The following is a 27,457-nucleotide window of genomic DNA, read 5'->3' as shown; positions in this document are numbered from 1 at the left end:
GTCAAAGACAAACGACCCAGGTCCAAGGCAAACCCCAGGACCCTGAGACAACAGGTCTGGGTAGCGAAGCATCAGGAATGGAGTATCGATGGAGAGACTCCGAAAAACCAAGTACCCCTGACATCTGGGGCAATCAGGAGCCACCAGCAGGAAAGCATCTCTGTCTCTATTGAAACACTTCCCTCGAGGAAGAATGGAGACTGGAGAACACAGGTACGCAAATTGGAAGAACCCCTTCACTGACAAAGAGTCACTGAAGGTTGCTTCAGAATCCCCAGAGTTGGACTGTAACACCATAGTGTGATAGAGTCAGAAGGCCATGAGTGTCACCTCAGGAGGGCCCCCCCCCCCTGCTCACCAGGAGATGAAACCTCTCTTGGGGAAGAGACTAGTCCCCGGGATGCACGTCGTAACGGCTGAGGACTCCCGCTTCCCAATGGAGAGCACCCGAAATGAACACTGTCGAGATGGTCGGGAGGAGACCCTCAGACAATTCCCGAATGTATGACATACCTGACATTGCCACCCAACGAACAGTATTGCTAAAAAGGAAGCCACTGTTCTGACCCTGTCGGACTGAACTTTTTCAGGTTCACCTGGAAACAAGGGCTATGCCAGAGTGAAGCCCAAGACAGGCTAAAGTTCCAACAAGTTAATTGACAGGGTGGAATCGACAGACATCCAATTGCACTGAAATGGATGCGAACCAGACACTGTCCTTAGCAAAGAATACCCTGGACGAGATGGCCATAGTCACCCGAAAAGGGACCGACTTGCCTCCGGGGAGAGCATCATCGTTTGAACAGTGATCCGACAGAAAAAACTCGTTCCATCTGTAGATAAGCCAATTATGGAAAGGCCTGGAATGGAACTGAGCCCATTCCACCCTTCCAAAGGCAGACACTGAATAGTGGACCATGCATCCCAGAGTGTAAAGACATATGGCGACTGCGCAGACATCCATGTACTCCTAATGGAAGAGTGGAGATGCCGTCTTAAGCCAGAAGAATTCTCAGATTTTGAGAATCCAGCAGGGCTCCTAGGTGAAGAATACCCAGAGAGGGATGCAGGGAGGACTTTTTTCCCCTTGATTAAACGTCTGCACCCTGAAGAACCCACAGTCAACCAGACCCGGCTGTAAAGTACCCCGGTGATCCTGCTAAGAGCAGGAGGCCATCCAGGTACAGGAGCATTGGGATATACTGAACAGAAGAACTGTCAGAAAATCCCAAATGCTGGTAAACCCCTGTGGGGCTGAGATCAGTCCCAACAGGCAGAGCCCGAAAAATCGTAAGTGCTGTGATACAGCAAACCTCAGTCCATGCTGAGGTAAGGTCTCTGTAAGTACCCGTAGGCACGCGTCCTGTATATCCAGTGATACCATAAAGTCCACGGGTTCCAAACATAGTATGATGGAGCATAGGGATTGCTTCCTGAACCCAGGTAGCTTTAGGAACTGGTTCGGGGAATTGAGACAGAGAATAGGCCAAAGAGGACCATTCAGCCACCGCACCAGAAAGAAAGCAGAACAACCAGTCCCTCGCTGAGAAAGTGGGGATGGCCCAATTAGCTCCGCTTACCGCAACAACTGTATAGCTTTCTGGATTTGTAAGGCCCTGTTCCGAATAAGGGCCTGCGTACCATCACATGGAAATAGGCCGCCTGAGCAAAGAGAGGGCGTACCCTCCTACCCACGTAGCCGCGGCAACTAGACACTAGTACCGGGCAAACTGAGAAATCGCCATCTCCCAGTGGTAGGCCTGTCTCGTCAGGCTGACGATATATCCGTTGGTTCAGAAGCAGGATCGGCTGGCAGTCCAGGCCTGCTCGGAACTGGATATGTCAGCCCTTGTAAAGGCCGACAGTCTATGAAAAAACAGACCTTTAGGCTGACCCAGAGGACAAAAAGACTTAATAGTCTGAGGCCCCGTAGTGAGCATAGCTGACGGCGGGAAATTTGTACTGCCACTGTCAAGGTCAGATATACCCTATAGATGGTATCTGCACCTCTGCATTCCCAGAGCGCAGCCATAGGGTATTACGGAGGATACCGTCGCAGCCGGAACTCTGAAAGTTTGGAGCTGGTATCCAATATAGGCATGTCCACCTATGACAACTGCATATATTACGTGAGCGACCAAATACACTTGAACCCCAGACGTGTTGGAGGGGAAAAACATTACAAATACATCAGCTCAGTATGCAATAGTATTACCCATCCTACCATGGCTATAGCATGGTTGGTTAACAACCCCTGAAAGCGAGTATACTGATTTCAGGCAGAGTTACCACCTACGGATCAGAAGAATCCGACCACGCAGGAATGGGATGCGTAGTAACGTCTGTAATCCGACGAGTAACACGCCCATCCACCCCAGGAGGGGCTCATGATGACCCTCAGGGAATTTGGGACAGGAGACCAAACACTGTTGTAATACCTCATATCTGGCAACAGCCAGAGTCCCGCCCTGCGATCCACCCGCTAGTCAGCAACAGGGACCCAGAATGCACGTAATACTGAGGGTGTATGATACAGGTGCAGGTCAACATTCACTCTAACCAGAATGGACCTGCTACCAGCCCGAAAGCAGGGATAATAATACTTGAGATAGGCTTCCCCCCCGTGTAAGAGGGAAAGAGCCCAAAACAGTATCCAGTTCACGGTAGAGCCAAGTGGGAAGTAACCACAGGGCGTCAACCACGCCAATTTGCGTTTCATAGAAAAACGACTTCCACCCAGGGTGGCTGTTGTGGTAATCCCTGCAAGGGGCATGACAGACTATTGTGGCACCAGGGGGAATTCATATACTCGAAAAAACCCCTGTAGGGAGCGGTAGTCTGTGTCACAGGGGAAGAGTGCAAGAAACTGCGAGATACCCTGAGATGAAAAGGGCAGTATGGTGAAGTAACCCCAAGTGAGGTACAACAATGGGGCCCGCCCGGCGATCCGCAATTAAGAGGATCCCGAGAAAACAAACAGCCCAAGGGGGTCGTGAAAGGGACCGGCACCCGATGACGCCACATACAGAACCCTTTAAGAGTTAAATCCTCCGCACTAACACCTGCAGCACATGGCTTGCAGGATAGTAAAAATGGGTGCAGTATAACGCTCTATCTCCTGGTCAGACATATCTGACCAAGCCTTGTGATCAAGCAGCGCTATACTGGTCCTGACTGAAACTAAAAATTAGCTGCAGGGACCCATTTTCAGCGTATGCAACACACAGTTCCACTCAAAATATGGCAACGTGCAGCACGCAACAGTATGTGACAAACCTCACAAATATTAACAAGTATATAAATGTGAGGTCTCAGAACCACCCCAAGTACAGCTGTATTAGGGCAGATAAGGAAAGGGATAGATATACACTGACAGGTGAGAGAATAAAGTACAGTCAGCACTAGCATAAGTCACATACAATGCAGATATACACATATATACATAAACATGTCATATAATATACTGCACTATTACACTGCATGCAACTTACCCAGATTCAGTGTCTGGGAAGGCTACAGCGCTGTGTACACTGACCTAATGGTGAGGTACGCAGGGGGACTGGACTCACTGCCATCTCCAGAGATTTCTGCTGCACCACAGAGAAAATGGCCGCTGGAGACCTCAGAAGAAGCGTGGCCCGCGGAGGAAGCAGCTCAGCGACGCCAGACTATGGATACTGAAAGGCGCGCTGAGCTGAGGGGAGGAGCCGCTATAACAGGGAAGGCTGTCTCCCCTGGCCGGCTATTAACCCCCGGGACGCCGGCTCCCTGCACCGAACACTAAGTCCCTGGTGGTCTAGTGGACACACGGGGTATGGGGGGCCCGCCGCCACTGCCGGCGCCTCCGGTCTGTCCCCAGAGACCGGAGGCACAGGACTGCATTTCAAATGCGCGGATCACCGCAAGCGGTGACCCGCGCCTTACCTGCTCCCCGTGAATCCGGCAGCAGTCCTGGGCGCCCGCAGAGTCCGGCTAGTACAGACTCTGGGGTCCCGCTGAGATCCCCAGATCTGTACTGGCGTCTCAGCGCCAGCGGGGTGACGGAGCGGCAGCTTAGACGTCCTATGGACAGTCTGACGCTGCCGCTCTGAAGAATCCAAAGGAAAAATAAAAAAACTCTGTCCTTTAGAAAAAAATAAAGCTTAGGGGCTGCTAATCAGCTCCCCACTGCACTAAACGGTGACCCGACTCCGGCCGGGCACAACTTAAACTGAGGTGCCTCTGGCTGGGGGTGGGGTTATAGGGAGAGTGGACCCAAGTGCATCCTGGGAGCTAAAAGCTTTAACTGCGTGGTGCCCGGATTTGGTTCCCAACCTATACCCCCAAGGTCAACCCTGTGGACCCCCTATGGACCCTGAAGTAGAAACTTGGAATACTTGGACTGAGACACTTATTGCATATGATGCGTACCTGATGTAGCAGTCCCAGCTGGAAGTGTCAATCGTTTTGAAGATCTTCCTTTACCTCTCACTGGGGGGTTAGTAGAGCTGCCTTCCAGTGCTAGCCAAAGTTAAAAGTATCATTTAGTTTGAAAGAAAATAAAATTGAGACTTTAAATAACTTCATGCACAGATGTGTCCTAAAACACATTGTTTTAGTCGCGTCAAATATTCGCATATATAGGACTGGATACGACAGAACTACTTTGCTAGATTATGATGATCAACTTAATGACATTTGTACATCTGTGCGCAAAGGAGTTAATCCGTATACAAAATGCTACAATGCAGCGGCAGCAGCTTTTTTCCATGCCAAAGCTCCGTTGTGCTTTATCTGCGACTTTATACGTTATTAAGACGAATTCCTGAGCAGTTAAAGCCGCAGCCCAGTTTCTATGATCCGAACACGCACAAGTTAAAGAAAAAGTCGCTACACTACACCTCTTGGAGTGGCTCAGTCGCGTCACCTGGCGTATTGACGCTAGCTGTGTGAGGGCCCATCTGTACTTAACGGACTTAAGTTAAAAACCTTCCCATATTTTAAATTCATGTTTTGTATTTTACATGACACACCCATTTTTAAAAAACAATCCATTTTCCGGTTTAATAGAATATCACTGCATTTTGTTTAAAAATATTCTATTAAAGTTCATTATTGAAAACTTTACAATTTTTAAAATACTTACATTTTGCAGACTGGTTGCTGTTTCTGGGATCGGTAGATACAGCCTATTAAAAAAAATAAACCGTTATTCTCCTCTCTGAACATTTTTTGGCTAAACTAAAATCTACTGCCAAGACACAGTAAACTAATGCAGAGGGATGAGCGGCTACTGACATCCCTCAGGACTACAGTAACGCAAATTCCCTCATCACGAGTTGTGACCAGAGACATGATGCTGCAGGTGCCATTAACCTCAGGAGATACTCCATTCGTAGTCCGCTCTATACAAGCCATTGATGGCTTATAGGGGACAACGGTCATGATTATGATGGGCCCTGGGGGTGGCAGGAGCCAGCCCCAAGGTTTCAGTGTCCCCCATGAAGATGAAGGAAATGGTTTGCCCAGATTCTAAACGCTAGAGTGCTCATTCCCATAACACAATGTAGTTAATAGTTGGATGACCCTATACATAAAACTGCAGCTGACAGATCACTGATCACTATATGCCACTGCTGTGAGAGAAGGGCAGATTCAAAGTACATGAAACTCTACAACGCAAACATGACAACCCATTGAAGCCACTAGGACAAAAAATATCTACAAAAGGTAAAACTAATTTCATAGATGAAAAGTGTGTTGAAATGTTATTTTAGTTCAATAACTAGAGAAATATTACCTCTTCCACAGCAGCTTTCTTTGGTGGTGTTTTTATAAGATTTCTTATACCAAATATTTCTTCTATTGGACGGGTATTGTCAGCTGACTCAGCAATCTGAGGCGGAGTACTCATGACGTGGCTTATATCAAGGTCCTCAATTGGTTGTTCTCTCTCTTTAGGTGTCTTCATTAAGCGCTTTATTCCGATCATGTCCTCGACTGGTTGCCCTCTCTCTTTAGGAGTCTTCATTATGCGTTTTATTCCAGTCATGTCCTCGACTGGCTGTCCTCTGTCCTTTGGGGTCCTCATAATGCGCTTGACGCCAGTAAGCTGTTCCACGGGCACTGCCTTCTGTTTGGGAGTCTTCATGAGGTGATCAATGCCAAGCATGTCCAGTTTAGTGGATCTACGGCTATACGATTGTAAGGTCTCCGCTTCCTTTGGTGTCCTTAGCAGTTTTTTCAGTGCATGAGGATCGGTTACAGGTTTCCCCTTTTGTTTTGGCGTTTTCATAAGGTGTCTGACGCCAGAAAGATCTACAGATTTTCGGTTTTCTTTTAATGATTTTGAGTTTCCTTCATCTGCATTTTCTGGTAACTCATTGCTGGTTTTACTCAATTCTGGTGAAATAGGACTTCGGAGAAGTCGGGATACCGCTTCACGGCTGTACTGCTTGCGCTGTGTTGTAGCATGACTAGTTAATGGAGAAACCACCATTTCACCTGGAAACACAGAAACGAGCATTTAAAGCAGGGTTGCCGACATGCTGGCTGCCCCTTCCGGGAGGGAGCAGCCAGATCGGCATAGCAGGGGCCATGGCTGTACACTGGTGGGGCTGAGAGGTGGTTAAATTACATTTCCCCAGCGGCTGCTACTATTTGCAGCCGCCGGGTGGGAGGTTTTGCCGCGCTGACTGATCAGCAGTGATCAACAGCATGTCAGACACTGGGGGAGGATGAAGGGATGCAGAGGGACCGTGAGGTCCCGCTGTTAGTGGTGGCTGCTGATAGATTATCTTCTTAAGCTGTGCGTCTGACTGGTTGCATCGCTTGCGACTATGTCAAAGTACTGCCTGGTGTGGGCGAAAACGATGCAACCACGCCAGGTGAGTGAACAGTTGTGGTAGCACCATATTACTGTCACACATCAATCTGCAAGTATTAAACAAACCAAAGTTTGTGGTTTGCTCACAAGAAAGTTTTTCTTAATGTTCAAATGCCAATAAGGGCAAGCTTGAATTAAACAATTACCAGACAAAGGTTAGAACTAACAGCTACATGAATACTAACCTGATTCCTCTGGAGTCTGCATTGACATCTCAACGAGCAATGATTTGGGAGTGTCTGTTTTAGAGACTTCCAATCTGCTACTTCTACGTTGCTTTTCATTTTCAGGGGTGCTAAATAACTCGGTTATACCTTAAGTGAAAAAAGATTTATAGTAAGTGACATTTCAATATCCAAACAGTTCAGCAGTATTAAACAGTACAAGTACTTTTGAGTGTTTAAAACAAGAGATATGGTAAGAACTTACCTTTGTTATCTCTGTTTCTACGAAGTCCATAGGGTCCACAGGGTTGACCTTGGGGTATAGGTTGGGAACCAAATCCGGGCACCACGCAGTTAAAGCTTTTAGCTCCCAGGATGCACTTGGGTCCACTCTCCCTATAACCCCGCCCCCCAGCCAGAGGCACCTCAGATTGTAAGTAGCCAAAGGCCGGAGGAGGAGAGAAAAAGAGAGAGAAAACTGGAACACTCTAGAACCATACTCACAGAAAAGGAGACGGGAAGCCGGTGACCAGTAACACAGCCCATATGAAGCCAGGTGCGTCAGGGCGGGCGCCCTGTGGACCCTATGGACTTCGTAGAAACAGAGATAACAAAGGTAAGTTCTTACCATATCTCTTGTTTTCTACTTCAGGGTCCATAGGGGGTCCACAGGGTTGACCTTGGGGATGTCCCAAAGCAGTTCAACCAAGGGTGGGGACGCTCCTGTGCTGAGAGGAGAATCCGTCGCCAAAAAGGAAGCATCCTGAGAGGCAAAGGAAACCAATGCCTAGAACCTTAAAAAGGTATGGACAGAAGACCACGTGGACACCTAGTAAGGCAAAACAGCCGAGGCGCCACGACGAGCCGCCCACGAGGGTTACACGGCCCGAGAAAAAAACAAGCCTCAACGACAGAAATGCCCACCCATGGGTAGGCCCCTGAGGAAGACATACGAGGCCATCCAGTCAACATTTCATTATAGGCCGGCCATCGTTTCCTGTTAAAACCAGAAACCGCAGACCACCAATAAGGAGTCCGCTTACCATAAGGAACTTGAACGGATCACATAAAGCCAAAGAGGCCGGACCACAGTCCATGAGGCCACAACAGCCGAGAGGACTGGGAACTGAATGGCCATACCATAAGTTCCAGAATAATATGGAACCTAAAAACCACTTTAAGAAGAAACACAGGGCGAGAGCAACTCACACCCTGACATGATGCCCTCCAGAAGAGGGAGCCACATGAGAACGCTCCCCATTCAGACACTCTCCTGGTTGATTTAAACACCCTGAGAGAGAGAGAGAGAGAGCTTAAACAATAGACCATGTAATGGCTATCACAACCAGCGGTTCCATTGACTGTCCCCGGAGGGAACAAAGAACCACTACTAACTCCCCAGGAGTCCCTAGGGAGGACAAGTGGAGACATAATCCAGAAAACACTCCAAAGGATGAACTGGATACCAGAGCGGAGCAATTCCATATCTTAACCATACCGACAGTGTAGAGATCCGCACTGTCAGGAAGGCCAGGCCAAGGGTGAAACCCAAGCCAGCTGGAAGGAATGCCAGAATATCTGGAAATCCTGGACACCGGAGGATCGTATCGACAGGTACGATACCATAAGAATTATGTATGCCACAGTCCGTGGCAGATCCCAGCAAAGTCTGGCCTATCTGCTCTAAACATCTCAATGAAGACAGAGCCAGGGAAGCCCGAGGACCACAGTAGGGGCGCAGTTAAAGACAAGCGATCCAGATCCAGGGAAAAACAAGGACCCTGAGACAACAGGTCCAGATAGTGAAGCAGTAGGAACGGAGCATCGAGGAGGAGACTCCGAAAATCTTAGTACCAATGATGTCTGGGACGACCTGGAGCCCCCAGAAGGAAAGCCCCTCCGTCTCGAATTAAACTTCCGAAGACCTCGAGGAAGAAGGGAGACCGGAGGACACAGGTACACAAAGTGGAAGGACCACTTCACTGACAAAGAGTCACTGAAGGTAGCTTCAGTACTCCTAGAGCTGGACTGTAACACCGGTAATGTGTGATCGAGTCAGAAGGCCATGGGGATCAATCCCCTCAGGGAGGCCCCCTCTGCTCACCAGGAGTTGAAACCTCTCTTGGAGAAGAGACTAGTCCCCGGGATGCACGCCGTGACGGCTGAGGAAGCCCGCTTCCCAATGGAGAGCTCCGGGAATAAACACCGCAGAGTTGGCCAGGAGAAGACCCTTGGACTATGTCAGAATGGGTGACATTCCTAACATTGCCACCCAACTACCAGTGTTGCCTAGATGGAAGCCACTGTTGTGACACTGTCGGACTGAACCTATTCAGGTTAACCGTGACAAATGGGTTAGGCCAGAGTGAAAGTCCAAGACAGCTTAAAGTATCAACAAGGTAAGTGGCAGGGCAGAAGCGACAGACGTCCAACTGCCCCGAAATGAATGCGGACCAGACACTGTCTTTAGCAAAGAACACCCTGGACGAGATGGCCATAGCCACCCGGACAGAGACCAACTCGCCTCCGTAGAAAGTATCATCGTTCGAACAGCGATCCGATGGAAAAAACTCGATCCATCTGGAGGGGAGTCAATTATGGCAAGGCCTGGAATGGAACTGAGCACATTCCACCCTACCAAAAGGTAGACACTCTGGTAGACCGCGCATCACAAAGAGTAATGACATATGTCGACTGCGTAGATATCCGCACCCTCGAAGTTGAAGAGTGGAGATCTTGTCTTACGCCAGAAAAATTCTCAGATTCTGAGAATCCAGCAGTGCTCCCAGATGAAGAAAACCCTGTGAGGGATGCAGGGAGGACTTTTCTGTGACGAGAAGAAGCCCCGGTTATCCTGACCTGGCGGTAAAGTACCTTGGTGATCCTGCTAAAAGTAGGAGACCGTCCAGAGAAAGGAGCATTCGGATACACTGAACAGGTGAACTGTCAGAAAATCCATAAAGCTGGTAAACCCCGGTGGAGTTGAGGACAGCCCCAAAAGGCAGAGCCCGAAACTTACAAGTGTTGCTGTGGCACAGCAAACCTGAACCCATGCTGATGAGAGGGCTCTGTATGTACCCGTAGGTACGTATCCTGAATACTCGGATATACCATAAAATCCCCAGGTTCCAAACATCGGATGATGGAGCATGGACGATTCCACCTGAGTCAAGGCACCGTTGGAATCTGATTCAGGGATTTGAGACAGAGTATAGGCAAAGGAGGACCAGTCGGTCACCGCCCCAAAAAGAAAGTAGAACAACCAGTCCCTCACTGAGATAGTGAGGTTGGCCGAAATAGCTCTGCTTACCACAAAGACTGTATAGCTTTCTGGGATTGTAAGGCCCTGATCAGTTCTGAAGAAGGGCCCGTGTAACAATGCCTGTGAGGAGGCTGCATGAGCAATGAGAGGCCGTTGAGAATCAGTACCTCACTCTGGAAATTCCCCAGATGTAGACCTGTCCCGTCAGGCTGAGGGTATATCCTCAGGTGTAGAAACAGGGTCGTCCGGAAGTCCAGGACTGCTCGGTACTGGATATGGTGGCCCCCGTGGAGGCCGACAGCCTAGGAAAAAACAGGCCTTTAGGCTGACCCTGAGGACAAAAAGACTTAACAGAGTTAGTCCGAATGTAGTGGGAGTAGCTAAAGACGGTATCTCCCCATTAGTGATACTGCCAATGATGCAACGATCTTGTCAAGGTCAGGACCAAACAAGAACTTCCCCCTAGAAGGAGTGTGCACCTCTGCTTTCCCATAACGCAGCCATAGGGTACTGCGGCGGATACAGACGCCGCCGAAACCCTGAAAGTTAGAAGACCGGCATCCCATGAGGTAATCCCACATATGACCACTGCATATTTTGTGAGCGGCAAAAAGATATTTGAACCTCAGACGTGTTGGAGGGGAAAAACGTCACAAAAGCATCACCATGCGATGGCCATGGTAGGACGGGCAACAGGCCCTGAAAACGAGTACATTGATTTCAGGCAAAGTTACCACCTACGGATCCGTAAAAATTCGTCCAGGCCGGGATGGGAGGCGTATTAATGCCTGTAACCCGATGATTAACATACAAATCCATCCCAGAAGGGAATTTCCATTACTTGTGAGGACCCTCAGGGAATGGGAAACAGGAGGCCTTTGTGACTCCTCGTATCTGGGGACAGCCAGACTCCCGCTATGAGATCCACCCGCTGGGCAGAAAACGGGAGATGTATGATACTGGTGCAGGATCGACATTCTCTATATCCAGAATGAGCCTGGCTACCAGCCCCAAAGCAGGGATAATAATACTTGAGATCGGCTCCCCCCCATGTGAGAGGGAAAGAGCCGAATATACCATCCAGTTCACGGCAGAGCCACTGGTCAGTAACCACAGGGCGTATATCACGCCAATTAGTATTTCGTATAAAAACGACATCCACCAGGGTGGCCGTTGTGGTAATCCCTGCAAGGGGAATGACAGACCGATGTGGTATCGGAGGTAATTCATGTACTGTGAAAAACCCCGGCAGGGAGCGATAGTCTGTGACACAGGGGTAAATTGCAAGAAATTGCGAGATACCCCGAGTTCAAAAGGGCAGTATGGTGAAGTAACTCCAAGCGAGTGACGACAATGGGGCCCGCCCGGCGATCCTCAAAGGAGAGGATCCTGAGAAACAACGCCCTTTAAGGGGGTCGTGCAAGGGGCCCGGCACCAGATGGTGCCGCATACGTAAACCTTTCTGAGTTAAAATCCTCCGCACTAATTCCTGCAGGCTATGACTTGCAGGATAGCAATAATGGGTGCAGTATCGTGTGCAATCTCCTGGTCAGATATATCTGACTATCTTGACGGAAATATTAAGCAGCGCCATACCGGTCCTGACTGACGCTAAGATTAGCTGCAGGAACCCATTATCAGCGTACGCAACTCACAGTTCCATCTAAAATATGGCAACGTGCAGCACGCAACAGTATGTGACAAACCTCACAGATATTAACAAATATATATATGTGAGGTCTCAGAACCACCCCAGGTACACCTGTATTAGGGCAGATAAAGAAAAGGGATAGATATACACTGACAGGTGAGAGAAAAAGCAGACAGTCAGCACTAGCATAAGTCACATACAATGCAGAAAAATATATATACATACATAAGCATGACATATAATATACTGCACAATGTCGCTACATTCAACTGCCCAGATTCAGTGTCTGGGAAGGCTATAGCGCTGTGTACACTCACCCAAAATGGCCAGGTACGCAGGGGGACTGGGCTCACTGTCATCCTAAGAGTTCTGCAGCACCACAGAGAGAAAATGGCCGCTGGAGACCTCAGAAGAAGCGTGGCCCGCGGAGGAAGCAGCTCAGCGACGCCAGACTGTAGTATTGAAAGGCGCGCTGAGCTGAGGGGAGGAGCCGCTAGACAGGGAAGGCTTCCTCCCCTGGCTAGCAATTAACCCCCCGGGATGCCGGCTCCCGCTGCCGCTATAATCCCTGGTGGGCTGTGGACACGCGGGGTATGCCTCCATGGAGGGGGAGCCCGCCGCCACCGCTAGCGCCTCCGGTCTGTCCCCAGAGACCGGAGGCATAAGGCTGCATGTACACGCGGGTCACCGCAAGCGGTGACCACGCGACTTACCTGTCCCCGTCGATCCGGCAGCAGCCCAGGGATTCCTCCAGAGCCCGGCTAGTACAGACTCTGGGGTCCCGCTGCGATCCCCAGATCTGTACTGGCGTCGCAGCGCCGGCGGGGTGTAGGAGCGGCAGCTCAGACGTCCATTGGACAGTCTGACGCTGCCGCTCTGAAGAGTAGTAAAAAAAAAAATAATAAAATAAAACTCTTTTAAGCTTAGGGGCTGCTAAGCAGCCCCCCTGCAGTAACGGTGACCCGACTCCGGCCGGGCACCAACTTAAACTGAGGTGCCTCTGGCTGGGGGGCGGGGTTATAGGGAGAGTGGACCCAAGTGCATCCTGGGAGCTAAAAGCTTTAACTGCGTGGTGCCCGGATTTGGTTCCCAACCTATACCCCAAGGTCAACCCTGTGGACCCCCTATGGACCCTGAAGTAGAAAGTATGGATATGAGGTCATTATTAAAAATGTAGGGCTCACCTGTAGAGGGGTTGGGTACAGGATCCAGACAGTCAGACTACCAACAGCAGCATCCAGACTATTATAATCCCAATGGATTTCGGTAAGTATAAACCAAATCTTAAACTTCCCCTTAATCCACCCCTCTCACAGCCTAAACCTCCTCCTAGAGCCCAACACATCCCTCCCGCAGCCTAACCCTCACAGTCAAGATCTGTCTGCATCCTGACCACATTCCCTGTAAAGTACCAGTACGATATCTAAATGATGGTATTTACAACTCTGTTAATTATAAATGTAAAATTTGTAGCATTTAATATTACACTCAGAGGATTAAATATTTGCTACTTTCTCAAACAAAAACAAGGCATCCTACAACTTTGCTCTATAGGGCTTATAGGAGTGGAAGCAGTGCACAAGTTGCACTTTAACATTGTACCAACTGCATGCCAAATAGCTTAATCCCCAATCTGCACGTTACACATGATAAAGCAAGGCAGCCTCTCTGAACTATGAAGTGCGTGACTTCAGCCACTAGTGACAGACGCATAGATCTTACCCGTAAAGCTTTCATCGTGACCAGTGTTGCGTTTCAATGCTTGATTCCTCACAACTTTAGGAACATGTCCAGTTAGGTTTATGGTTCTTGTATAAGCTCTACCAACCAGGATGGTTGCAGGAGAATCTGCATGTCCTGTGCTTGACTGGTCTTTCATCTTTTTAACTGGAGTCTGGAAACAGAAGAAAAAGCTTGAAACGTTCGAACATCAATTTGCTAAGCGCCAAATTACATTAGAAAGCAAAACCATACCTTTAACTTCAGTTTCTTCTGAGTTACTTTCTTCTTAGTAATCATCTTTTGCACAGGCTTTTTTGTCTTCTTTTGGGGTTTTGCAATTCCAATTTTTACCACATCAGCCCATGATTTAGCCACTGAAAAGATACATTGTTATACTACTTTAAAATAAAACAAAGGCCAAAACAAACTTTAGTGATGGCCCCTCTCGTGGCCTGCCTTCAAAAGAACATTAAAATTTACAATGGCCCTACAGCTAATTTGGGCTTAAAGCTTTTATAGTTTATTTGGGAAGATCACTAACAGGATCTTCCCTTAGAAGTCACCGAGTACTGAAATCACTTGTTTTAGCAAAGTGTTTAGTTTATTTGCCTTAATGTTTGATATACATTAGTAAACATGTAATTGAATGGTAATTATGTGCATATTAAGCTTACAAACCCTTACCAAGTAAATTGGCTTCAGTGGCACCACTTTTCCTTCTAGAACGTATTATTTCAAAAGCTTCAAGCTTCCGACTTCTTCTTTGCGGCGTTTTCTTCAGAGTTATTGATTTCCTCGACTGTTTTGGAGTCTTTGTTGTGAGTGATTCACTTGCAACTCGTTCTAGAACATTTGGTGGTGTACCGATACGCGAAACAGAAAACCGTCCCTTTGTATATGGTGTGGCTGGAGAATGCTTTATAGGGGTCTCAGTTGTGGATAAAGATTTTACTGGCGACACTTTCTTTGCAACAGGAGACCTCTTGGCTGATGTGGGAGATTTAGCAGCAAGCATTCTTTTTGTAGGGGTCTTAGACTGAGATTTTACATTGCTTGGAGATTTTGCGGCAATCGACCTCTTGGATGGAGTAGGAGATTTTGCGGCAGGCGACCTCTTGGACGGAGTAGGAGAATTTGCGGCAGGCGACCTCTTGGTCGGGGATTTAGCGGCAGGCGACCTCTTGGTCGGGGATTTTGACCTCTTGGTCGGGGATTTAGCGGCAGGCGACCTCTTGGTCGGGGATTTAGCGGCAGGCGACCTCTTGGTCGGGGATTTAGCGGCAGGCGACCTCTTGGTCGGGGATTTAGCGGCAGGCGACCTCTTGGTCGGGGATTTTGACCTCTTGGTCGGCGATTTTGACCTCTTGGTCGGCGATTTTGCGGCAGGCGACCTCTTGGTCGGCGATTTTGCGGCAGGCGACCTCTTGGTCGGCGATTTTGCGGCAGGCGACCTCTTGGTCGGCGATTTTGCGGCAGGCGACCTCTTGGTCGGCGATTTTGCGGCAGGCGACCTCTTGGTCGGCGATTTTGCGGCAGGCGACCTCTTGGTCGGCGATTTTGCGGCAGGCGACCTCTTGGTCGGGGTAGGGGATTTTGCGGCAGGCGACCTCTTGGTCGGGGTAGGGGATTTTGCGGCAGGCGACCTCGGGGATTTTGCGGCAGGCGACCTCTTGGTCGGGGATTGCAACCTCTTGGTCGGGGTAGGGGATTTTGCGGCAGGCGACCTCTTGGTCGGGGTAGGGGATTTTGCGGCAGGCGACCTCTTGGTCGGGGTAGGGGATTTTGCGGCAGGCGACCTCTTGGTCGGGGTAGGGGATTTTGCGGCAGGCGACCTCTTGGTCGGGGTAGGGGATTTTGCGGCAGGCGACCTCTTGGTCGGGGTAGGGGATTTTGCGGCAGGCGACCTCTTGGTCGGGGTAGGGGATTTTGCGGCAGGCGACCTCTTGGTCGGGGTAGGGGATTTTGCGGCAGGCGACCTCTTGGTCGGGGTAGGGGATTTTGCGGCAGGCGACCTCTTGGCCGGAGCCTCTGTAGTAGGTGTTTTGGAAAGGAGTTTTATTGGAGACTTAGCAGTTATCATGGACGGAGATTTTACTGGTGACTTCGTGGACGGAGATTGCTTAATTGGTGTTCTCTTGGCAGAGACTGTGGACGGAGTACTAACTGGTGTCTTTCTAGCCAAAGGACTTTTTGCTGGACTTGAAGATGGTGATCTTCTGGCTGGTCTCGATGACATTGTAGAGCTTGCAGATTGCTTTAGAGACTTTTCAAAAATTTCCTAAAGAGAAAAACTGATACTTAACTGACAGTTCTTTAACCCAATATCTGTGATATCCAATATTACTGTAAACCGGAAGAGTGCAAAATGACAATGATTTCACACTGTAAATTGAAGAGTAGCCACCATTTTTATTGCTATTTTAGTTTATACTTTTAATACTGAAGCAAGGTACCTAAAAAAATTGCTAAAACAAATAAAAATATCTGTTGAATATAGCTATGCATTCTTTGGGGTCAATCCTAGTAGCCGAGATGATCTCTTTACGGCAGTCTGGGTTCGCTGAATTCGTGCTCAGAGCGGGCAGCGAAGGGTGTCGGTCCGTTGCTGGCGTTTTAACGCAGTTGCAACAGCATCTCGCACATAATAGGATTGACCCCTTTGAGCTCAATTTGATATGAATGTAATCATACTAAAAAAGCATCTAAAAAAATAAACAAAAGAACCCCAAGAGAAAACCTATCTACCTTTATAACTGCTTGCTTGAGGCCAAAGCTTTTCCTCGTAACAGTACTGATTGACAAGCTTCGCCGAGCAGGAGTTGCACCTTTTTTGAGTGGAGAATTTGGAGGCAACCTCTTATCAAAGAGTTCTGGACTTAACTGTCCACCAAACGAGACCCTCTTTTTTTTGAATGGCGGTTCTGGCAGGGCAAGTTCATCACTTCTTCGTTTTCTAGGGGATTTCCTCTTCTCAACTATTATGAAGAATAAAACCAGTGGAGACCTTGCATAAGAAAGCTGTACTCAATGTTCAGCACATTTAATGTTAACTGTTACACTGGAACCTATTACATGCATACTTAATAAAAGTATAAGAAAAAAAAAAAAAAAAACTTTATAATGCTGCTCAACACTGCAAATCAGAATGCACAACTGGCAGCCCATAGGGCATAAAACTAGTCGCATTAAGAGAAACATTTATATGACAGACTACTTAGCAGCAATAATCAGGTGAACACTTCAGAGTTTTCACCACTCTATGGCCAAAAATCATTAATATTTGCCCCACCTGCACTTAATCAGAAAAGCTTACCTACCTAAACCCTTTACATAGTGTTTTTTCTGTCATCGCATGTGACTATCTAGGCATTACAAGCTTAAGTGATCAATCCAACCACGTACTAAGGCAATATGGCGGAAACAAGCTCCCTCCCCTATGCAGATATCACATGCTATCTGTGCTCAGACTCTGGAGCACTGCGACAGCTCAACAGCTCTGTGTACACATGTAGGGAAGGCCTACAAACATTCAATTGCTACCCGCAGGCAGTTTCCTCCACACGTCAGATTGTAAGAATGTTGAAAACTTATAGTGCTGCAAGACTATACCTTCACCACTTATTTTATCTCTCGTTGCGACGGTCTTGGATGGTGATTCTTTAGCAGCTTCATCTTTAGACACACTTCGTCTGCCGTGTGCAGGAGATTTGCCACCTGGATTGTTCAGTACTTTTTGTTCAGGAACGGAGTGACTGCTTCGCCAATGACTTGAAGAGTCAGATGCTTTGCCATCAATCCCAGATGGAGAGGCTACATTGGCTAGCTCAGCACTTACAGACCTACTGGGAGATCGTTTCTCTGAAGTTGCGTTTGAAATTTGCATCGCTTGCTCCAGGGACGCGGAGTTCCGTTTGTCCGATCTTCTCTGTGGAGTCTGGACAGGCTCTGGTACAAGAACTCCATGGGATGACTCATTTTGTACCGCTTTAGTTAAGGTTCTAGGACTCTCAGTCTCCATGGCATTGCTGTGTTTCTGTGAAGTGCTAGGACTTCTTGACGGACTTTTAGAAGATCCTCTAATTCTGCCGGAAGAAAGCGATCTAGGTTGCACATCAAATTCTTTGCTCTGAGTTGTGGCGCTGTCACTTGATTGACTTCGGGAATTGCGCCTGGACACAGGAGTTTGGGAATTATCATTAGCATGGAAATTTTTTTGAACAGGTGATTTTTTGGAGCTGACACCATCCTTCAGTGGCGTTTTATTTTCTTTTTTTGGGGACACAACTTCACTTTTCAACATTTTATATAGTTCTCCAAAAGGCGACAGCTCTTTTGAAGCCTCCGATGAAGTAGTCTGCACTGATCGCCGTGTATGAGTAGTTTTGGCGGTATTGCCTTCAGATTTTCGTCGGGTTTTACTAGTTATAAATTCATCAATCCGGACAGTTTCATCTATTTAAAAACATAAAGGAAATTGTTAATAACAAGGCTGGAGGGAGTGAAGAGAGACTTTGGAATAAAGTTATAAGAGTCATACTTGTGTCTGAAGACTGGTTACTTGCAAACACCTGGAGGGGGGAGAAAAATAAAACTTGATTAGGTAATTGATACACTGGCACAATGCAACGATCTCAAACATTTTCACAGAAAACACAACTACCTTGTAAGTGTCAGAATCGAGCCCTGTGGATCGCCGTCTTCCTTGATGTGCCTCAGGTTTCAGAAATCTGTTAAAAAGTCAGGTTATACTGTCGTCATTACTTCTGCCCATTCCTAAAGATTTATAGCCTAATTTGTTGAAGCAGTTCAACTAAACAATTTCAGGAATATCAGAAATGCTCAACAGTTAGCTACTGGAATGCTAAACAGAAAGGTTTCATTTTTAAAGCATCAGATATGCAAGTCAGCAGTCACTTACCTAAACGATCGATCAATAATGGTGAGAACATCGCCATTCTTGAGGCATACCGGGTGTTTAATAGCAGTTCCATTCAGCTGAGTTGGGTTCACGTTGCTTAAATTGATAACAAAAACCTAAAACAGTAATCATGTATCGGTGTTAGTAAAATAAACTTACCACCTTAGTCCTTATCTCACAAAAACAAACATCAACATCTCAAAAGACAACATGCAGCTGAAAGTAATTTAATGTTACAGGCAAATATAAGTTTAGACTGCTCTAAAAGAACATGCATAAGTTTCAAATGCTTAGGTATGAGCATGCAAATATTAAAGGGGTGTTAAACTTTTTTTTTTTTTTGCCCAATCTCCCATCTAAAGCGACTGGGCAATATTCAATTGTTTATTGCGGTGGGCACGAGTTAATGGGCACCTATTACTTATCGCGCACATCACGCCCAAACGCATCGGTTATACAAGCATAAAGCAGCTAAACCAGTGCAAAGTACTGGGCTCGACACCAAAGAGCATGCCTTTTCACAGATTTTTGCTCAGGAGCAGAAGTAATGGGTGCCCACTTGCAAAAACAATTGAATTGCTCCTATCACTTTAGACCAGAGCTATGGGCAGCACAAAACTATTGAATTCCCCACAAAGAACATGAATCAAAATCATGTATCAGTGATTGAGTTTTTAAATAAGCAATAATATATTGTCTCATTTCTTTAACTGTTAGTAGGAACTTCAATTAAATGTGATGTTGAATAGCACCGGGAATGAGTCTCTGGAGTTATTCAATTGACTGCATTGCGCTCTGTACTTAAGAACGATAATGCCGTTTACGGCGCCTAATTCCAGGTTTAGTCATGGTAAAAGTAATTTTCTGTCTTAAGTGCCCGCTGAGATGCTGTTAGCGTACAAGCTAAGCCTGCAACCGCATCACGGCAGTAGATTAATTGGATTTCTGCTCGCAAGCAGAAGAGTGCAAGCAGAAATCCTCTAGTAGGCAGGTTAACAGAACAGCTAATTTCAATAGCTCCATGTACTGATTCCCGGCACCATTCAACATGGCATTTAATTGAATTCCTCCGTCAGACACTTTGAATGGGGTCAAACGATTGTGACATGGAGAGGGAATGATGGTAACAAACGTATGTTTAAAGTTTATCAAAACTAAATATTCTGGGTGAAGTCTGAACGGGATAATTTCCTTCACACAACAAGCAGCTGGCTACCTCACTTAAAGGTAACAGGATGCTCGTTAGGCACCTATAGTTAATGGCAGATTACAGAGAGAAGCTTTCAATTAAATTGTGAAAAGCTGCTTGGGATTCTAAGTATAACTTTACATCTCTGAAAAATTTAATAATTACTTCTCCTGCTTCCTGAAATGTTTAAGTGACAAACTTGAAATACTAAATAAAAATTAAAAGGCATTAAAGTAAATTTTAAATACATAAAACCCTGCAGCAGCATATGTACAAAAACTGCATTTTGTTCTGTAGAAAATAATCTTCATGCACAAAGTCTCCATTGTTTTCATATTTAAAAAGATCACTTGCCAGTCAGGCCAGCAAATTGTACAAACAAGAAACTACTTTTTGAAATGGCTGGGTCTTTCCATAGCAAACACACAAAACTACTAACACAAGATGAGGCAATCAGTAAGATTTAGCTTTTTAAACAGCAGATGGGGAAGATGGAAACTCCTTTTGAAAAACAAAAACAAAACAAAAAAAAAACACCTTATGTAAATAATGCGACAATTTTACAGCTAATGACAAGTTAAAAAGGTAAACTAATATTTACCTCCCCATTCTCCTTGACTTCAACTTTACAATGTTCTTTGGAGACGTGTGGCAGTTGAATACGGATGTCACATTCAGTTTTCCTGTATATTGAAAAAACATTATCATGTGTACATTTTGACCACATCTAGGGGTATATTTACTAAAAACCCGCACATTAGTAAATATACTCCTCAGTGTTCCTGCTAGGCTGTTTAGCGGGGCACCCAGCCCTACCCGATTTGAAAGATCTGAAATGCTTTCTGCCCTAATGGTGTCACCTCACTGAAAACGCCACCCCATCCAAGGGCCACAGCATCCCGTGGGGGTGGGGTGTGAGTTCACGACAAGTGAATAGATGGAGTGCACGACATCTATTCACACTGCGAAGAGAGCTTGACATCTGAGAGTGCAGGGCACTCCGCCTACAGTGACAAAAAGGGGTGCACCTCAAGGCCACAACCTCTTTTCTGAGTGACCCACGCACCTTTTTCAGGAACGTGCTGAAGGGCCATTTTCTGAAAGGCCCTGTCCACTGCCTGCCCTAGAGTGAACACTACACCACATAAAAAGCCCAATAAAACCCACGTACCTCCCAAATAAGCATGAAGTTGCAGTCAATGGGAAGTGTGTTCCATCAGTACCATTTCTTTTAATGACCACAATTTCACCGTGGCGAGGCATCTTTAACGTAACCTTCTTGCCTAAAAAGAAAAACAAACGAAAACAAGTCAACAATGTTTAGACATTTGAGGTACACCAAGCTGCTGATGATCACATAATTTTGATAATGCAGCTATGACTTATGTTACTCTGGTGTACTATATGCCAGAGTAAGTGGTGAAGAGTATACATCAGCAACAAAACCCACTACACCACAATAGTTTTGCACCCAATCACGTAAACATTAGCTCCTCCTTCATACATGTGCAACTTAATGTAACAACTCAAAATAATCAAATAGACAAGCTTATATAAAAGTTAAGCTTAATGACCTAACAACGTTGACATATTGGGAAATTCAATTGTTCCTCGCCAGCGGCGGTCAGAGCAATTAAATTGCTGCCTTGTTTGGGCACAATAACAGCCAGCATTCCTGTTCGCCCCCTCCTGAGGAGGCCAGCAAAAATATTCGATGAGATCTGGTTTTGGGCACCCTAACCAGGACTATAGACAGGCTTAGCTATTTTAGGTGGCTAAACCCAACATAATTAGGCTCGATAAGTGCAATAATTGGCACCCAAAAACAAATGGAATTGCAACATTGGGCACCCATTAGAGTGCCTTAAACAACTGAATCGCCCCCCATGGATAAAACCATTAGAGTTTTGGGTGTTACAGCTTTGTTAACATCACTATAATGTGTAATAAACGGGCCGATCTTTTACCAGAAGCAGTTTGTCGTTCATCAGTGTTCTCCCCAGGCTGTTTTTTCGGGTGCACGACCCGAAAAGAAACAGCCTACCACCCGGCACTTTGGGAGCCTGCAAGTGGTGACAGTATCTGGGAGCTGTATAAAAAAGGAACAGATCCTATAGACTTTGCAGCTTTTTCATAATCAGACGACTGGGCCTCTAATAAGAAGGAGAATTAATATTTAATGTTATTTCAAGTTTAAATCACTATAAGGTCAGAGTTTAAAACATTTTATTATTGCGAATGTCCCCACCCGGCTACTTTTTGATGCCAACCGCCTACTTCTTGATGCCACCCAGCTGGAAAAAATTTCTGGGGAGAATACTGTTCATGAACCAGTCAGATCGGCTCCCACCATCAGGAGCGCTATATGACATTGGTCATTCCCGACGAGCCAATATCATGTAGCAAATGCAGTGCATACAGACATCGTCTGACAAACCATGTAAAAACCATCACGACAACGATCTTCAGGAAAATTTATACATTTCATATAGAAATTATAATTGTGTAGTGTGTATGTAGGAAACTGTATATACTCTGGATCGTTACAGCCTCCAGAAAAATAAAAAATAAATCCTCTCATCTTTCAGTGTCTATCTTTAATGTATTTAGGATCAAGGGAACAGATGACAATATTCAAATTGCAGTAAGAGCCAGATTGTAAGTTAAATAAAAGGGGGGAAAAAAAAAAATCTACTTTAAATTGTGTTGTATTCAAACAGGTGGGTGAAAAGCAGGCTCCACGTGTATGGGCAACTAGAATCTGAATACTTAATATAAAACGAACAATCTCCTTTAGAGACACTACTGACAAAAAGTAAGAGATAAGCACATGGCAATGATGGTAAGCAGACAGCATGTGACCAAAGTCCAGCTCCCTCCATCCTGACAGGCTATATATGGCCTCTAAGTAACTGGGATCACTGTCACAACACAGCTACACGTGCCCACAACATACAGGCCATAAAACCACATAGTGTTACCATTATAAGTTTGACACAAACCGCACATCTAACAAACCTACGAAGCCACCAAACAACATTTTCATGTGGCCCCTCTCCTGGCATTTATCATCTCAATTAAACATTGGTATGAACTTACAGACTCCATAAATAATCATTTGTCATAAAATACTACATTATGGATGATTGAGGTAATCTGCATAATAATTGTTTATCCCAATAGTAAAATCAGGGAATAGTAATCAACTTCTTTACGGCAACATGAACTCTATAGCTGCCCATCTCATTCCCAAGCGCATACACATAGCAGCTGCCCATCTCAGACCCTGGCACATGCACAGCAACTGCCCATCTCATACCTGGGACACGTACGCATAGCAACTAGCCATCTCATACCCCTGACACACACACACACACAGCAGCTTTCAACTCATACTATGGACATACACAGCTGCACATCTTGTATCCAGGCCATACACACAGTAGCCCATCTAATTTCCTTGGCACAAAGGCACACCAGCTGCCCATCTCATACCAAGGTGCACAAATACAAACCAGGGCCCCATCTCATATCCCAGGTACACACACCAGCTACCCATCTCATACCCCTATTACACACACCAGCTACCCATCTCATATCCCAGGAAGGTACACACACACACATCAGCTACCCATCTCATACCCTTCTTGCACACACACAGCTACCCATCTCATACCCTTCTTGCACACACACACAGCTACCCATCTCATACCCCAAGTACACACACAGCTACCCATCTCATACCCCAAGTACACACACACACAGCTACCCATCTCATACCCCAAGTACACACACACACACAGCTACCCATCTCATACCCCAAGTACACACACACAGCTACCCATCTCATACCCCAAGTACACACACACACACAGCTACCCATCTCATACCCCAAGTACACACACACACACAGCTACCCATCTCATACCCCAAGTACACACACACACACAGCTACCCATCTCATACCCCAAGTACACACACACACACAGCTACCCATCTCATACCCCAAGTACACACACACACACAGCTACCCATCTCATACCCCAAGTACACACACACACACAGCTACCCATCTCATACCCCAAGTACACACACACACACAGCTACCCATCTCATACCCCAAGTACACACACAGCTACCCATCTCATACCCCAAGTACACACACAGCTACCCATCTCATACCCCAAGTACACACACAGCTACCCATCTCATACCCCAAGTGCACACACAGCTACCCATCTCATACCCCAAGTACACACACACACAGCTACCCATCTCATACCCCAAGTACACACACACACAGCTACCCATCTCATACCCCAAGTACACACACAGCTACCCATCTCATACCCCAAGTACCCACACACACAGCTACCCATCTCATACCCCAAGTACCCACACACACAGCTACCCATCTCATACCCCAAGTACCCACACACACAGCTACCCATCTCATACCCCAAGTACCCACACACACAGCTACCCATCTCATACCCCAAGTACACACACACACAGCTACCCATCTCATACCCTTCTTGCACACACACAGCTACCCATCTCATACCCTTCTTGCACACACACACACAGCTACCCATCTCATACCCCAAGTACACACACAGCTACCCATCTCATACCCCAAGTACACACACAGCTACCCATCTCATACCCCAAGTACACACACACACACAGCTACCCATCTCATACCCCAAGTACACACACACAAACAGCTACATCTCATATCCCAGGTACACATACCAGCCGCCCATCTCATATCCCAGGTATATACACGGCACCTAACCCCTAAACACCAGCACACAGCACTTGCCCCCCTTATACCAGTGTGCACATTACGCTGGCAGTGACCATACTGCAGCCACAGACAGGGAACACACTTGCTGCCCATCTCGTACCCCGGGCACACACACACACTCGGCGGGTGCCCCCCTCCCACCTTATACACAAGCACACACACAGCACTTGCCCCCCTTATACATTTCGCTGGCAGAGCCCATATGGCAGCCACAGAGGGACCCAGGGCGCCCACACTTGCTGCCCATCTCGTACCCCGGGCGCACACACACTCGGCGGGTGCCCCCCTCCCACCACCTTATACACAAACACAGCACTTGCCCCCCTTATACTTTCCCTCGCAGAGCCCATATGGCAGCCACAGAGGGACCCAGGGCGCCCACACTTGCTGCCCATCTCGTACCTCGGGCGCACACACACATACACAGTGCCCACGTGTCCCTGGCAGAGCCCCGCAGTCAGGGACAGTGCGGGCAGCCAGTAGCAGTGAACCACAAGGACTCAGCACGAACCCCGGGAAATGGCGGGATAAACAAGAGAACGCAGAGCGGCCAGCTCTCTGCTGCAGGAACGCAGCGGCGGGGGGACACTGACCTGAGGAGACTAGGGGCGCTCAGTCCATGAGCCCGGGGACGGTCAGGGGGCACCGGAGCGGAGGAGGATCCCAGCAGCAGCGCTCAGCCCGCCGCGTCCGTTACTGACGAATCGGCGCCTCCGCGTCAGGGCTCGGGAAGCGCACACTGCGCACGCGCGACTCCCTCTCAGGCAGCGCCAAACCGCCGCTCCGTATCCTTCCGCCGACTCACTCACCTCCACGGCGATCTCTTCATTGGCGACAGGTCACAGCGACCCACGGAACCCTCCCCCGAGTCTTGACCCTCTATCCACGGCAGAACGCAACCCTCCACGACTGACCAAACTCTGGGCGGGCGACAAGATCACGCCCGGCCGAACTACTTCAGCGCGGCGCAAGTATACGATGAATATTTATTAAATTTGAAAGCCTTTCAAAAAACAGCGCGAAGAGCGGCTATTGGCCCTGGGGCGGGCATGTGAGCGGCGCGGCAGCCAATCTGAGGCCTCGATGGGCGGGGTCGGAAGGGGGGGGTGGGTGGGAAGGCGCGCAGTCTCCGTCCTCGGCTCAGACAAAGAAGATGATGAAAAGTGAGGGAAGTGAATGCGATCCATTATGGCGGCAAACAAGTACCAGCTGCCTGGGAGAAGGAGACGCAGCCCCTGTACTAGCAGCGGCGGACACCGGGCTCCCTGGTGTGCAAGGATAAACCCCATTAACCTTGAAGGGAGGCGCGAGGGCTCCCCACAGTGACTGGGTCGTCCCGACGTTATTGGGTTACCGTGCAGCTGTCATTGCCCGCATGGCAGGGGGCAGTTCTGTGCGGGAGCACGTGTCCCTGTATTATTGGGGAGCAATGAGGGAGATTAAGCACGTGAAGCCCCTGTACGGTGTAATAATAATACGCTGCTTTTTATTAGAGCGTAATTATTGGAGCACATGCAGGAACCAATGCGTAGAGGGGTCGATTCAATTAAGGAGCGAGGTTTGGGAAACTTGCATATGTTGCGTGCGCCCGCCCTTGAAACGCGAGAGCCCATTGGAAAAAGCCAATTCACGGTTACCCGCAGCGAGGTCGTGCGACTAATTCTACATAATGTGACCTGGGAGAAGTGCATGAAAATGTCGGGAAACCACCCTGGACCCCAAAAATGAGACTGCAGGACCCTATAGATGGCTGTTCGTGGCCTTTAGGAAAGTAGGGTGAATCGTCCAGTGCATAAACGGTTAAAAGCCCATTTTCATTCTATAGCTGTGGGAAGAAAAAAAAAGCTTTTCACAGCTTCGGGCTATTCATGTACTGCGGAGACATCGCAGATTTCTTCTGCTGTTTCCCTGTTTTCATAAAATTTCCCTTCCCCCATACACAAGTATTGGAAAGCGATCTGCCTGCAATTCATAAAGCAAAAGTGAACTCAGTTTACCGTTCTCTTTGAAAAAATAACGTCATCCTGGAATGGTGTTGCACGGTCTCACGAAGGAGAACAAGCAGAGGAGGGACTCGCAGAATGTTCTGCGCACACGCAGATTCCCGATCAGGAATCTGCAATTTGCCCCTCCGTAGTCAGCAAATCTACATGAATAGACCCCTTAAGGGGATGGTGTATGCTGAAAGACGCAGCAGCAATGATAACAGCATCCATCACTGAATCAGGCCCAGTGTTTCATAGAGCAGAGGTTCCTAAATGTGGTCCTCTAGGTACTCTACTGGCACACGTCCACTAGACGATTAAATTGAACAATATAGTTCAATAATCGTTTAAAAAGAGTGATATCGTTCAATAATCGTTTGAAAATCGTTAAGGTTAATGTCTAACACAACCAGTGATATGCACTCCCGCTGGTTGTTTAGACATCTATCATCGAACAAATATGTTGTACAACCTGACGACATCAGGTTCAGCATGTTTACAGATTGATGTTCCTACACTAAACGACTGCTCGTTCAGTGTAGTCACATCACAGACTGACAAATGACTGCACAATTACAATGTAATCGTGCGGTCTTTTGCCTGTCTTCTAGTGGATGTGTGCCTTAACAGTACAGGTCTTAAGGATATCTCTGCTTCACTACAGGTGAATTAATTAGTACCTCAGTCACTTTGATTTAACTACCTGTGCCCAAACATGGACATCTCTATAACCTGAACTGTTTGGGTGCCTTGAGGACTCTGGGCCTAATTCAGACCCGGTCGCAAGCGGGTTGATGGTGGCCCAGAGCGCATGCGCGAGACCCGGCTAGCGAACGCCAAGCTGTCGCTCCAGGTCTCGTACCAAAGGGTGCGTGCTGTCGATGTTGAGTG

At 47.4% G+C, this 27,457-nt stretch overlaps 1 protein-coding gene across 3 annotated transcripts in view; it reads right to left on the bottom strand.

Annotated features, from left to right (window-relative positions):
- The window catches only part of MKI67 (marker of proliferation Ki-67), a 53,537-nt gene extending 28,021 nt beyond the window's left edge, over positions 1-25,516 (bottom strand). For 2 of the 3 annotated variants that reach the window (XM_088452205.1, XM_088452207.1), the window contains exons 1-15: positions 25,175-25,344; positions 20,943-21,054; positions 20,373-20,454; positions 18,583-18,698; positions 18,325-18,391; positions 18,202-18,232; positions 17,274-18,116; positions 16,410-16,639; positions 14,349-15,942; positions 13,917-14,038; positions 13,665-13,836; positions 7,051-7,179; positions 5,780-6,483; positions 5,126-5,168; positions 4,411-4,500 (exon numbers count right to left, since the gene is read on the bottom strand). In XM_088452205.1, the coding sequence (XP_088308331.1) occupies positions 4,411-4,500; positions 5,126-5,168; positions 5,780-6,483; positions 7,051-7,179; positions 13,665-13,836; positions 13,917-14,038; positions 14,349-15,942; positions 16,410-16,639; positions 17,274-18,116; positions 18,202-18,232; positions 18,325-18,391; positions 18,583-18,698; positions 20,373-20,454; positions 20,943-21,034 (4,315 nt within the window). In that variant the 5' untranslated portion in view covers positions 21,035-21,054; positions 25,175-25,344. Of the gene's footprint in view, positions 1-4,410; positions 4,501-5,125; positions 5,169-5,779; positions 6,484-7,050; positions 7,180-13,664; positions 13,837-13,916; positions 14,039-14,348; positions 15,943-16,409; positions 16,640-17,273; positions 18,117-18,201; positions 18,233-18,324; positions 18,392-18,582; positions 18,699-20,372; positions 20,455-20,942; positions 21,055-25,174; positions 25,345-25,390 lie in introns of those variants that run through there. The other variant, XM_088452206.1, reaches the window with a different exon arrangement.
- Between the last annotated feature and the right edge of the window lie 1,941 nt (positions 25,517-27,457).

The sequence above is a fragment of the Taudactylus pleione genome, unplaced genomic scaffold, assembly GCF_031769625.1.
Source record: "Taudactylus pleione unplaced genomic scaffold, aTauple2 ptg000034l, whole genome shotgun sequence".
In the NCBI taxonomy this organism is placed as follows: domain Eukaryota; kingdom Metazoa; phylum Chordata; class Amphibia; order Anura; family Myobatrachidae; genus Taudactylus; species Taudactylus pleione.
This window is presented reverse-complemented; position numbering and strand designations above follow the sequence as displayed.